The 12,442-nt window shown below is 35.8% G+C and overlaps 1 protein-coding gene across 1 annotated transcript; it reads right to left on the bottom strand.

The window, feature by feature from the left end:
• Nucleotides 1–7,890: 7,890 nt before the first annotated feature.
• LOC132031939 (uncharacterized) lies at nucleotides 7,891–11,527 on the bottom strand. The gene is made up of 3 exons (XM_059421793.1): nucleotides 11,233–11,527; nucleotides 8,820–9,125; nucleotides 7,891–8,309 (listed from the first exon to the last, which is right to left on the bottom strand). Exons 1-3 carry the CDS (start codon nucleotides 11,525–11,527, stop codon nucleotides 7,891–7,893), a joined length of 1,020 nt encoding a protein of 339 aa, XP_059277776.1.
• Between the last annotated feature and the right edge of the window lie 915 nt (nucleotides 11,528–12,442).

Raw genomic sequence — 12,442 nt, 5'->3', positions numbered from 1 at the left:
TTTGTCCTTTTCACCTCGTGCTATAACATCTATAGTTGTCTCTTTAAAAATAGGAGCACCCAAATTTTTCGCACACCCAGCATTTAGAGGTTCTTGATTAACACAACTCTCTACAACTATCTCACTATTTAGAGAATCTGGGTTACCTGAATTTTGAGACGTCTCTTTTGGAACCCTCACTTCCCCTTTGAGTAGGTCCTCTTCCACTATCAAGTGGTCTTCGGTGATATCTTTGCTTGTCACCTCCATTCTGTCATCCTTCTCAATGGTTTCCTCATAGAGATCAAGGTATTTTGAAGTTGTCAGACTCCATTGTGAGTCGGGCTTTTACAAGGTTTTGGGATCATGGAGATGGAGGACTATTTTTCATGAGTTAAGCACTGATCAGTAGTAGAGGGACCGGGAACATCTGTTATAAGGGAAGATGAGATAGGATTTTGGTCGGATAGGTTTTGAGGTTTTATAGAAGTGGGGATTAACTTTGGATCCGATGAAATGGGTGGTTCGATAGAGGAGGTTGAGGGGTTAGCTATAGTGAAGGTGGGAGGTAAAGATTTTAGGTTAGACATAGTTACAAATATGCTGGGGAAGAAAAGAATGAGCAGAAACCGAAAGGGAGTTTTTAAGAATTTGAACTTTTAAGAGGAGAGAGAAAAGAGTAGTAATCAAATTTTTGTTAGCTTAGAGAGGGGAAGAGACTTGGTTCTTATTGGTTAAAGAAAGGTCAGTTCGATTCTAGAAGATGAAACATTTGGCTCATTTTTAGAAGAGGCGGGAACTAATAGTGACATGGCACTCAGCAAAAGTTAATGCGTATGTAAGTGCTTGAAAAGACTACTAACCTGGATCAAAGGGACCTAGTCCCTTGACACTTTGACAACAACTCAGGCACAAATTCTGATGAGTGTTATGTCTCCAATATTTAGTTGTCCTGAGATTTCCCCGATAGCATACTCAGAATGTGTAGTAGTGAGTTAGATATCTCTAAGAAAAACACTTCACGCATTATACCTTATCTCTTATCATATCCAATCACAAGGAACCGTTAGATAGTCTTGAATAACGCTAACTCCAAAAGATTTTTACTGATATACGCCCAACTTAAGGCCTTGATGGAATGGTGTAGACCTTAATGTAAGATGTCATTTTACATTCACTCAAGATATCTCATTCCATGTGAGCTCTTCAAATTCATAAGGAATTCGGAAAGGGATTTCAAAGATATCGATGGTCGATGTTATTCGACCGAAAGGAGTAGAGACCAGGTCCTTTCTTTCCTTGAACCACTATTATTCCTTGTTATCTATTGCAAAGGAGAGCCCCTTAAATTCAGTTGAATTTTGCCATCCATCTCAAAGACTTAGTACAAGAAATTGTGGGTGCTGATTGTTAAGAAATTGTCTTGACTAGTGATCTTAATGCCCTTTTATCTTGACCTTTGAGCAGGTTCTTGATTTCACTTGGGTTGACTGATCAAGGTATCTTTCGATGGCTGCTATTGGTTAGACCAGTGGAAGATTCTTATTTGTCATTTCTTCTTCAGAGATTTTCTGTCCACGAGCTGGATATCCTTCTCTTTTATCTTCCCATGTCATTTCTGATGCAATCTTCTTCAAACTTCAAAGGAGGTTGGCTGCACCGGCTGAAAGACTTGGTTTTTTTTTACAACTTTTGAGCACTTTGCTAAACTGTCTTCACTTTCTATCGTCAGCTTGAATCATCATTTTGACTTTTCATTATGTCCTTCTTTGCTTTTGTGATTAGTTTCCCTTTAGTGTCGATCCTTTTTCAAGTCCTTCTCACGAATTGAGACTGAAGTGTTTGTACTAAGCTTGGGCTTCTTTTTTATTTGACAGCTCACAAAAGGTCTTCTAAAGCAGAGTTCGGATCAAGCATCCATCTAACACATAACATACAGAGAATGCTATCCTCCATCAATATTACTGAGAGAACTTATTACTGAGAGAACTTAAGTGTCCACTTGGCACTTAGAGCATGAAATGCCGCTTAGTACACTTGTAGTTTAAATTTTTTCAGCTTGGTGCGCACATTCAAAATCATGGGAGAGTGTCTTGCCAATCTTGCTCACACAAAGAGTATATCATTGTTATACCCGATTTTAATCGGAGTCAAAATGGTTTACAACATCCCAATAATTCCGGGGTTGATTAAAGTTAAGGGAGTCGCCACCTAATTATTATGGTGAATTAGGGCACCTAAATTTGATTAAAGTGATTATCTAAAGTTGATTTTATTTTAAAGTCTACGAAACCAAAATTCTAGGTACGGGTTCAACTAATCTAGAGGGAAGGTATTAGGCATCCTCTAAATTCCATTAATAATGGTTAATCCGACCGGTCTTAATGTTAATTAGGCTAAGAATGTAGATGTTATATTTTGTAACATTTAAGAAAATATTTTATAAGTATTGCTAAGGTTATAATATAAACATGCCATTTTAGATAAAACTTGTAAAAATGATGTGCATAAAAGCTTAGTTATAAATAAACTGAAAGAAGTGGGATGTGTCACGTTTACGTGTAGTAGGTTATACTGACTAACAAATTTGAAAGCGTTATTATAAGACTAACACTGGTAAAGTTTAAAGTTTTTATATAAAAGACTATTAGTTTAATATAGATTATGTAAAGATAACAAAAATATGTTTCAAATGTCGAAAAAAAGAGCTAAAGTGAAGAAGTTATCCACAAAATTAGTTTGTCTTTTGTTTCTCAAAATAAACTAACGCTAGTGTAAAATTTATGAAGTTTCAAATTTCTAAGATAGCAAAAGTGAATCTTGATTCTTTTAACTCAAAATATGTAGTCATACTATTTGAAAAATCGATTATTTCTAATGAAAATAAATATTGTAGATACCATGAATGATTTAACAAAGGAAAGAGAGAAAGAAGTCTTATAGAAATAACCATTGGCTTCCCTTAAATTAACTACTCATTACTAAAACTATACCCCTCTAATTTCGCTAAGGTTCATCTAAATTAACAAACAAAGTGTTAGTCCTTCAATATAAATTAAATGCACAAAGACAAAATGGAATGGAGGAGTAAAGATGATTTAAATGGGCTCTGCCCGTTTTAATTTATCATCCTCGTACCGTGTTGGGCTTTTAGCCCATAATTTCTTCATATGAAATTTTGTACGCGGCTGACTCGAGGAGATTCCGTTGGGCTTTTAGCCCAACACCTAATAAGGAAGAAGACGAGTCCCTCGGACTCGCACGCAGTGGTCATACACATAAAAAAAAATGAAAAGGAAAAGGATTAGCATACAATCAAGGAATAAGGTCAAACATACAAAATGTAAACTCAAAGTAGATCAGTAGATTGTGTATACACCATGTATATTTTAAAAAAAATGAAATAGAGACATATCAATCCCCTTAAGTTTCCAGGATAGTCTTAAAATCCATTCAAATAGACAAAGAGTATAGGCAAATAATCCAAAGCAGATAACTCATACATACAATCATCTTAAGATTCTTTAAACACGTCATTCCTTTCTCATAGATGATTCATCTAAAGTCACATTCATTTATTGAGGACCCAAGGATTCCAAGATAACAAACTAGCAACAAATAGAAACATCACGATAGTCATGTGCAATCTTAATTCATGTTGCCGACTCAGCTGTTCTTATGACCACCAACTTGTATATGTTTATATTTTTTTTAAATTGACTCCCTAGCCTATGTTTACAGCCTTAAGCTAATCATGTGAATTCATTTGCCCTTTCCCTTTTTAGTTATATCAGGATGCCCAAACTTTCGTATTATCAATAAATTAATAAGCCTATTGTCACAACCAAGTTGCACATCAACATCTTTTAAGAATATCAAGCTATCTCCTTCTATTTAAACCAAATTAAGCCTTTAATGCTACATCGCACATATTGTTCAGTCCTGTAGGATTTTTAGGCAGGTTCACAAGATCACGGAGGCTCATTTTTAAATCTTCAAGGCTATTTCACACTAATACATCAACACTGAGTGGCTGAACCTGCTTAGGACAGCTACAAAGACTAGACAAGCATTCAACATTCAACCAAATAGACAAGAAATTATAGCATCACAAAGAACTAACCAAATGCGAGCTTAACCATCATAAACCACACATGGTAGGCTAAACCAACAAATAAGGCAAGCTAAACATTATAACTAGCACAATGAACCTAAACTGAACCATTGAACAACTGAACACTATAATTAAACAGGATGGATCAAACTAAAACTAGAAACAAGAGTTTAAGTAGCTATAGGCTAAGCATGATAGAATTTGATCTCACCTGAGGCAAGAAGCTAAAATTCGCATCAGGTAGGCTAACATGATGACACTGAACTAAACAAGCCTCAACTAACACAGACAACAAGGTAAGACTAGCTAAACAAGAAAAGGAAATCGAACACTATAACAAAACAAAAGAAAGCCACACAGTACAGGAACAAAACTAAAAAAGGAACTGAAACAATAATAAACAGGACAGGGTGTTACGAAATGAGGTGATTGTCTTTCAAAGTAGCTAACTGTTTTGGGATCATTCAGGAGTGAACAACAGATCTTACTCATGCTAAAAAATCAAAAGTGATAGATGCCTAATTTTGAACTCATTATATTCTTTACTAATTAGAAACCAAAATATATTTATTCCTTTTTAAATACGCATGATTCATACGTAGCTCGAAATACGACATGTATACTACACGCCAAGTAATGATGCCTAATTCAAAACACACTGGAAAAGGACACACGCTTACACAGGCGAATAACTAAACTAAACTAACTAAGCATGTATAAACTGTTAAACTGAACATAATATGCTAATAATCCTATTAACATATAGCTAAACTAAACTAACAAACACACCCTAACAAGTCAGAAATTAAGGAAATTGAGGAGAATAGCTAAGAGGAAGAGCAATTACAGGACTAAACTAAAACAGGACTAATCTAAGTTACACAGATATAACATAGCTAAAACACTATGAGCCTAAACTGATATAAAATTAATCAGAAGCGGACCACATAAACAGCACAGAACATTCAAATAATTATGGAAAATAATAAAAGGAATAGTAAATTACTTTTTCTTGGTGCGGGGTTTTCGGCGTCGAATCTACTCTCTCGTCAATGAATTAGATTCAGACCTCGACCAAATGAATTCTAAACCTTTGTAACGACTAAAGTACCAATCCGAGACTGAAAAGTAAATAAAGGGTCTTAGAGTTAAAATGTACAGATATTGTGTTTTTTTTGGGATCATCCTCCTCTCTTCGGCTGAGCAATTAAAGACGTATTTATAGGTGTCGAACACTAGGGTTTTGAGCGAGCGGGAATTTGAAAAATAAAAAAAATAAAAAAAAAATCAAAATCAAGTCAAAGCCTCAGCTAATCTGAACGTTGGAATCTTTCACGTGATTCAGATTCGAATGGCTAAACTCTCTCTGATTTTGGAGATTGTCATATCTTGAAGCAAAAAAGGGAAGGTCTTACCCTTTCAACAACAGAAAGAGCAGATAAAGCAGACCTAAGGACGATTTTTGCACGGAAATGGTAAGGCAAAAATCTGTGAGGGTGAAAGGGGGGTTGTATTGTAGCTGGAAATGGAGAAAGGCGTGAGAAGAGAGAAGATGCGGTTGAAGAGACAAAGTTTGCACGAAAATGGGATAGCCTAGTCTGTAACGGCGAAAGGTTACCTGTGTTGTAGCCAAAAATGGCGAAGAGAGGGAGGAGAGACGAGAGAGATGAGAGAAGAGAAAGGGGGAGGCGGCTGTGGAGAAAGAATGGTTTAGGTATAGGAAAGGGTTATTTGTTTCAATTGGGCCGCGTTTTAATCGGGTTGGGGTTTATTGGGCCGCTGGTAGAAATTCGTCTGAGCCAAGTGTTGGGCTGCTAAGTTTGGCTGAACATTGGGCCATTTAATGGCTGCATTGTTGGCCCTTTTTTTTTAATTCTTCATGCTTCCTCATAAAATTATAACTTGGAAAGTGTATTTAATAATCACACAATTAGTAATTAATAGTAATAAGGATATAATTCATTGTTACTAATTTATTAGTAATGGCAAACTATAGATAATGTAATAATAGCGTAAGAAATATTATCCAGCTTAACTTTTACGATTAACAAGTAATAAATAAGTAGTAACGTGAGGGTAATATTAAAATACTAATTATGATAAAGTAGCGTTACCTGCAAATAATAGCAAAGAATAATAATAACATAGTAATGAGTAAAAGTATTTAGATTATCAATAAAATTAGAAGCCCACGGAACTAAATCGGAATAAACGAGGGACAAAATTGGGTGTCAACAGCTAACATACACGAAAAGCAATGAGATTCAAAATTCTTAATTCATGACCCAAAAACTCCAAAAAAAGCTATTTGTTTCATGATGAAACAATGAGTATAAATTCCCACGTCGTTTAAGATGGACCCACAAACTGTGGGTCCAAATGAGTCGGTCGTAAAAAGTTCGCAAGATCCATAGGCCAACACACACGAAAAGCTAATAAGATTCCAAATTCCTGTTTCGTGACCCGAAATACAAAAAAAAAAAAAAAAAAAAAAGTGACGTCAGTCATGACAAAGCAACGTGTATTGGTCACTAGGCCGTTTTGGATGGATCATGCAAGTTTGGGTCCAAATAGAGTCGGTTAAAAAAAATTGGTAAGATTCATGGACTAACACATACGAAAAGCTGAGGTGATCTGTAATTCCTATTTACTGCCCCAACAAGTAACATGTATTAAGATGAAGCAACGGGTATTGGTCTCTAGACCTTTTGAGATGTACCCACCAAGTTTAGGTCCAAACGGCGTGTGTTGAAAATATTGCACAAGATTCATGGGCTAACACACACGAAAAGTCAGTGATCCAAAATTCCTGTTTCATGACCCCGAAACGCCAAAAAAGCAACAATGGTCATATTGAAGCAACGAGTATTAGTCCCCAGACCGTTTAATAGGAAAAGACCATGATGGGGAGTATCTTTTGTGCAGTGACGGGTCTAGGATTTTCACCAAATGGGTTCAATATATAAGAAAATAATTGCGCAGAGAAACGAACAAAACAATGTTTGATTAATTAAAATATACTATTACAATAGTATCCTAGGAGTTTTCATTTTCTGAAACATATTCATAATACTCTCATCAGAAACAGTATTAAATATTCTACTTTCTACATAAGGCACTTTACAACCGCTCATGAAGTCATCATCCATTCGATTTCGCAATTCACTCTTGATCAACTTCATTGCCGAAAAAGCTCTTTCAACTGTAGCAGTGGCGACCAGCAGGATCAACGAAAATTTTACAAGGCGAAAGACAAGGGGATCATTTAAGTGCTTCTTTACTTTAACTAGCTCTTCAGAAAGATTACCAAGTTCTTTTAGGTTGGAGAACCTTCCATCAACATCATGGACATCAACAATATAAGCCTCGGGCTCATTTTTAAGAGTAACCATTATATTTTTCACCAAAATCATCAGGATATAATTCAGCCATTCTCAATATTTTCTTGATGTCAAAACTAGAAAATGAGTCAACTGATTTCAAGCAAGAAACTCCAATAAGAAAATCCGTTCTCACCTCGTTAAAATGTTCCTTGAGTTCTTGAAGTTTCCAATCAATAATCTTACAAAATATGTTAACACTATAATGATGTGAGAAATATAATCAACAACTCTATGTTGAGATCTTCCAAAATCAACATAGAACTCATCAAACTTAGTAATCAAAATATCATACTTGACACAAAATGCTGAGACATTCTCGATACGCGGATCCTAGCCTTCGTCTCTTAGATCTTGCAATCGTTTCTTCACCATTTGAACTAGTAACATAGCATTTGCAATATCTTGTTCTTTCTTTTATAATGATTCATTAAGTTCATTTGTGATCTCCAAAATATCTCTCATTAAGTGCAATATGAAAGCAATCTCAAATGTTTGACAAACCCTGAGAAATCCTGGTGCCTTAGCTCTATATTCACATTCAGAATCAACAACAATAGTATCAAGAACATCAGTAATAGAGACAAACATGCTAATGAATTTTTTAAAAGATTTGTAGTGTGAACCCCAACAAGTATTGGCAGCCCTAGCAAGATCAAGTTCTTGATTCAAGCCCTTACCAGTTTCAACCACGCCCATATCTAGTGCTTCTTGTACTTTTTCTGCTTGAGATTTTCGAAGTTCATCCATGCGTTTAAAAGAACATCTCACTACATTTAAGACATTAGAAACCAACAATACGAGTTCTTTAACTTGAAAACATTTTTTTAGATACCCTGACAAGAGTCAACTGAAGTTAATGAGCAAAACAATGAATCGCATGAGCTGATCTACTTTCTTGTTGAATCAAAGTTTTAAGGCCACTTAGACGCCCTTGCATATGGCTTGATCCATCATAGCATTGTCCATGTATATGAGATAAACTCAAAGAATGTTGAGCAAGGTAGTTAACAATTACTTCTTTTAAACATAAAGCACTAGTATCACGAACATGAATGATCCCAATAAACCGTTCCACCATAGATCCCCATTTATCAACATATCGCAAAACAATTGCCATTTGCTCCTTACGTGACACATCACCAGATTAATCAACTAGCAATGAGAAATAGTCACCATTTAGATCCTCCATAATAATTTAATTGTTTCAAGCTTACATGAAGTGATAGTATCTTTTTGAATTTTATGATAAGTCAATTGATCATTTTTCGAAGCAGTTTTCAACACAAGATCACTAATTTTATCACACCACTTCGCATATCATGAAAGAATTTCAAGAAAGTTACCTTTGTTTATTGATGATTCATCTTCACGCTGTCCCCGAAATGCCAATCCTTGATTCAAAAGGAGTCTCACCACCTCAATTGAAGCCTTTAAACGAATTATGTGCTCAAGCTTAGTTTTATTATACGGCTTTACAAACGCAACTTGAATTGACTGTTCTTGTCGCATTAGATGTTCACACTTCATATTTGCCTCATTGTGATCACTGTTCAACTCACCAACGTGCTTATCTAATCTTTTCTTTTTGTGCCAACTCTTGAACCCTATACTTGAAAATGTTTCGCCTCCACCTTGATGAATGCTTTCATCTTGAAATAAATAACAACACAAACAATAAGTAGCATCTTCTATCACACTATACTCCAACCAATCATGATATTTTTATACCATTTACGACTAAAACTGTCACGCCGAACCATGGCCTGGGCGTAACACGGCACTCGGTGCTTGGCTGCATGTGACCGAGCGAACCACATGGCTTGCTGAATCAACATGAGCATCATAAAGCATACATAAACTAAATACTAAAACATGAAGTCTAATTTATAAAGTGAAAGTAATTCTGAAATAACCATAAGAATAGTACTGAGCCAAAGCAGCTACAAACTAAGAAGTATCTGACATGACATAACTGTTGTGATAGTATATGAAACGTCTAACATGACAACTGAGTACTGAACTGTTTGCCAGGACAAGGCCCCCGGCATACCTTAAACTGAACTATCTAGACATGACATGAAATAAATAAGACTAACTTAGCCCCGAATAAAATGGGGCTGACCAAAGTGGGCTGATACAAGTGATCCTAGCGAGCAGCTGCGTCGTCTTGTAAGTCTGTATCTGCATCATGAAATGCAGGCCCCCAAGGCAATAAACGAGGACGTCAGTACTTTGAATATAATGGTATGTAAACACATGAGAGAATACGTAGGCACATGATACATAGACATGAAATTAAAACTGAAACTGAATACTGAACATGAACATGAGTACTGTGAACATGAACATGAGTACTGTAAACATGAAATAATCTGTAACTGAGGTGAAGACATGATAGTAACTATAATACCGATATAAACCACCACGGGGAGAAACGTGGAGTTTGATCACGGCCCGATCAGCTCAGCCATCCCGTACCTTGTCAGGGTACGAGACATGCATGACATGAATGGATCCAAAATCCCTCAATGGGGAAAACATGAAGGAATCGTCCTAACTGGGCGGCGCGATCCTTATCCTACTTTGGCATACGTAGTTTCAGGCTATCTGAGCCTTTTCGGTATTAATACAACTCCCGAACATGAAAGATAACTGAAGACATAGTTTCTGATTCTTAACATGAACATGGATACATGAAGACGTGACAATAAATACATATATACAAGCTTTTCATAGGAATAAGCATAATATCTCATATCTTGTGTTATAGAACCCATGGGATGCAAGTTATGGGTTTTTCATAGATTACGGACTGAGTCTTAATCACCGAAATAGTAAATTAAGACTAATCAAACGGAATTATAACCACAAGATAATATATCATGGTTCAAGTGTCTGTGGTTTATCATGAATATACTAGAACCCTAAAACATGTGGGTGTAATCATGGAATACTGAAACATGGGGAAGAACAAGGATGTTCCCACACGTGGATAACGTCTACATACCTGGTAATGTTCCAGCTTGTAGTAAAAATCTATTCTTGGAAGAAGAATTCTAACCCTTGGTCTTGAATCCCTTTAATTGGGTTATCTTGAAAACCCTATGTTAAGAACATGGAATTCCTACTTAAAATTCATGGGAAAATTGATGGAATTCACTTAGGAGGGTTTTAAGGAACTTACCTTGATGCTTAGAGAAGTTGGGAGGAGAGAATTTTCGTGTTAGGGCTTGAGAGGAATGAGACTTATGAAATAAAAATTGAAATCCCGTCTTTTAATTGTCTCAGTCGCGGCACCATTACGGACCGTGTTATGGTCCGTAACACTAGACCATCACGTGAGTGAAATTTCCAGTGAGCTTCTAGGTTTTGAGGTTGGGCTACAGACATGAGATACGGTTCGTATCTCCTGTTACGTTCTATAACCCTGGGTCGTAATGCATGCTAAATTTCTAGAGAGGTTCTGATTTTTTAGGGTGGGTTACGGTGACACGTTACGGGCCATAACACGTGTTACGGGCCGTAACGATGAACCGTGCTTTGGTCCAAAAGTTATGAGACAGTGATTTTCCAAGCATACCCGTTAAGATAAGAATGACAGACCGTAACACATGTTACGGACCGTCCCTTGGAGCGTAACGCGTGGTTTCTGAACTAAGACCTATTTTCGACTCCAACACTCTCTTTCTTGGATTTCTAACCTCCTGATTCATGAATATGGTTTAGTACGGATTTACAAGGTGTTACAAAAATGACATTTATATCCGTAAAAATCTGTTTGAGAAAACATAGGAAGTTGAAGCTGATGAGGACGCCTTTGGATATATGCTCGTCTAATCTCATCACGTTCATCTGGATGATAGTCCAGAATGGATATTCTTTTCTTTGGATCTGCTAGTAGAGAATCCAAATCGACTCCTTGCTTTTGTCTTTTTGCAGAATGATGATTTTCTTCTAACTGGTTCAAGTTTTCTTCCACACGAGAAATATTTAGAGCGAATGAACTTGGTTGTGGCAACTTGGACGATATCGTAGAGAAATATCTCTTCATTGGACTTTGAAACTAGATTACAAAATTAAAATTCCAATTAGAAGTTAGAACAATAATATAACAGAATAGAGAGGCAGCAAAGGAAAAGCAAAGACATAGGAAAAAGGTTCATTATCATTAACTCTTCTATTCTATTATACAGTTTTAGTGTAACTGTAGAAAAAATGGCATCATGCTTGAGAATTATTTTATTATGAATACTTTGTTTTCATTCTACCTATTCCTTCCATTACATGCTTATATTCACTATTCAACATCAAAAATATCCACAATAATTTTATTTGTATGAAAGGATAACGAGCTGAACTTGATCGATGTTTGGTGTTGATGCGATAGCCGAGAGAGCCAAACTTGATCCATAAAACTCGCTTGCCTGAGAGAGACCAGCGAGTGAGGGGTTTGGAATTTGGGGATTTCTGTACCTTTTTAGATTGGGATTTGGGTCCTTTTTGTTCTTTAAGTTCTATACTATTATATTAGAAACTAGGAAATCTGTCTGCGCTTTGCGCGATCATAGATGACTTCATTGAATTTTGCCACTTACTTTTTCTAATATTAAGAATTAAAAATAACAAAAAGCAAATTCTTGTAAAAAAGAATTTAAACTGTTGAAAATATTTCAGGAAGTACCTTTAATGAATGATTTAGAAGTATTATTCATTCATCATTTTTTTAATGTGTTATATAATGTTTTTACTTGATATATTCTTTGTATCTATAACTTCAACTACACGGCATGCATTTTTCTAAGATAAAAGAAAATGTAAATAGTACATAAAGCTATTGCCAGAGAAGCCAACAGAGTATTATTTAGTGTTCTTACATGCCTTAAAATGAAATGTAAGCAACAATTATTAGTTTAGACATCAGGTACCACATGCAACGAATTATTTAATATAAATTTGAAGGAAAATG

Source organism: Lycium ferocissimum, chromosome 9, assembly GCF_029784015.1.
Source record: "Lycium ferocissimum isolate CSIRO_LF1 chromosome 9, AGI_CSIRO_Lferr_CH_V1, whole genome shotgun sequence".
In the NCBI taxonomy this organism is placed as follows: domain Eukaryota; kingdom Viridiplantae; phylum Streptophyta; class Magnoliopsida; order Solanales; family Solanaceae; genus Lycium; species Lycium ferocissimum.
The sequence above is the reverse complement of the archived record's forward strand: the minus strand, read 5'-3'. Positions and strand labels throughout refer to the sequence as shown.

Coding starts and splice junctions, on each gene's coding strand:
- LOC132031939 (XM_059421793.1), bottom strand. CDS start 11,527: ATGAAGAGATATTTCTCTACGATATCGTCCAAGTTGCCACAACCAAGT. Junction 9,126..11,232: donor AGATTTTTACGGATATAAAT/GTCATTTTTGTA, acceptor ATTTATTTCAAG/ATGAAAGCATTCATCAAGGT. Junction 8,310..8,819: donor TGAATCATCAATAAACAAAG/GTAACTTTCTTG, acceptor GACTCTTGTCAG/GGTATCTAAAAAAATGTTTT.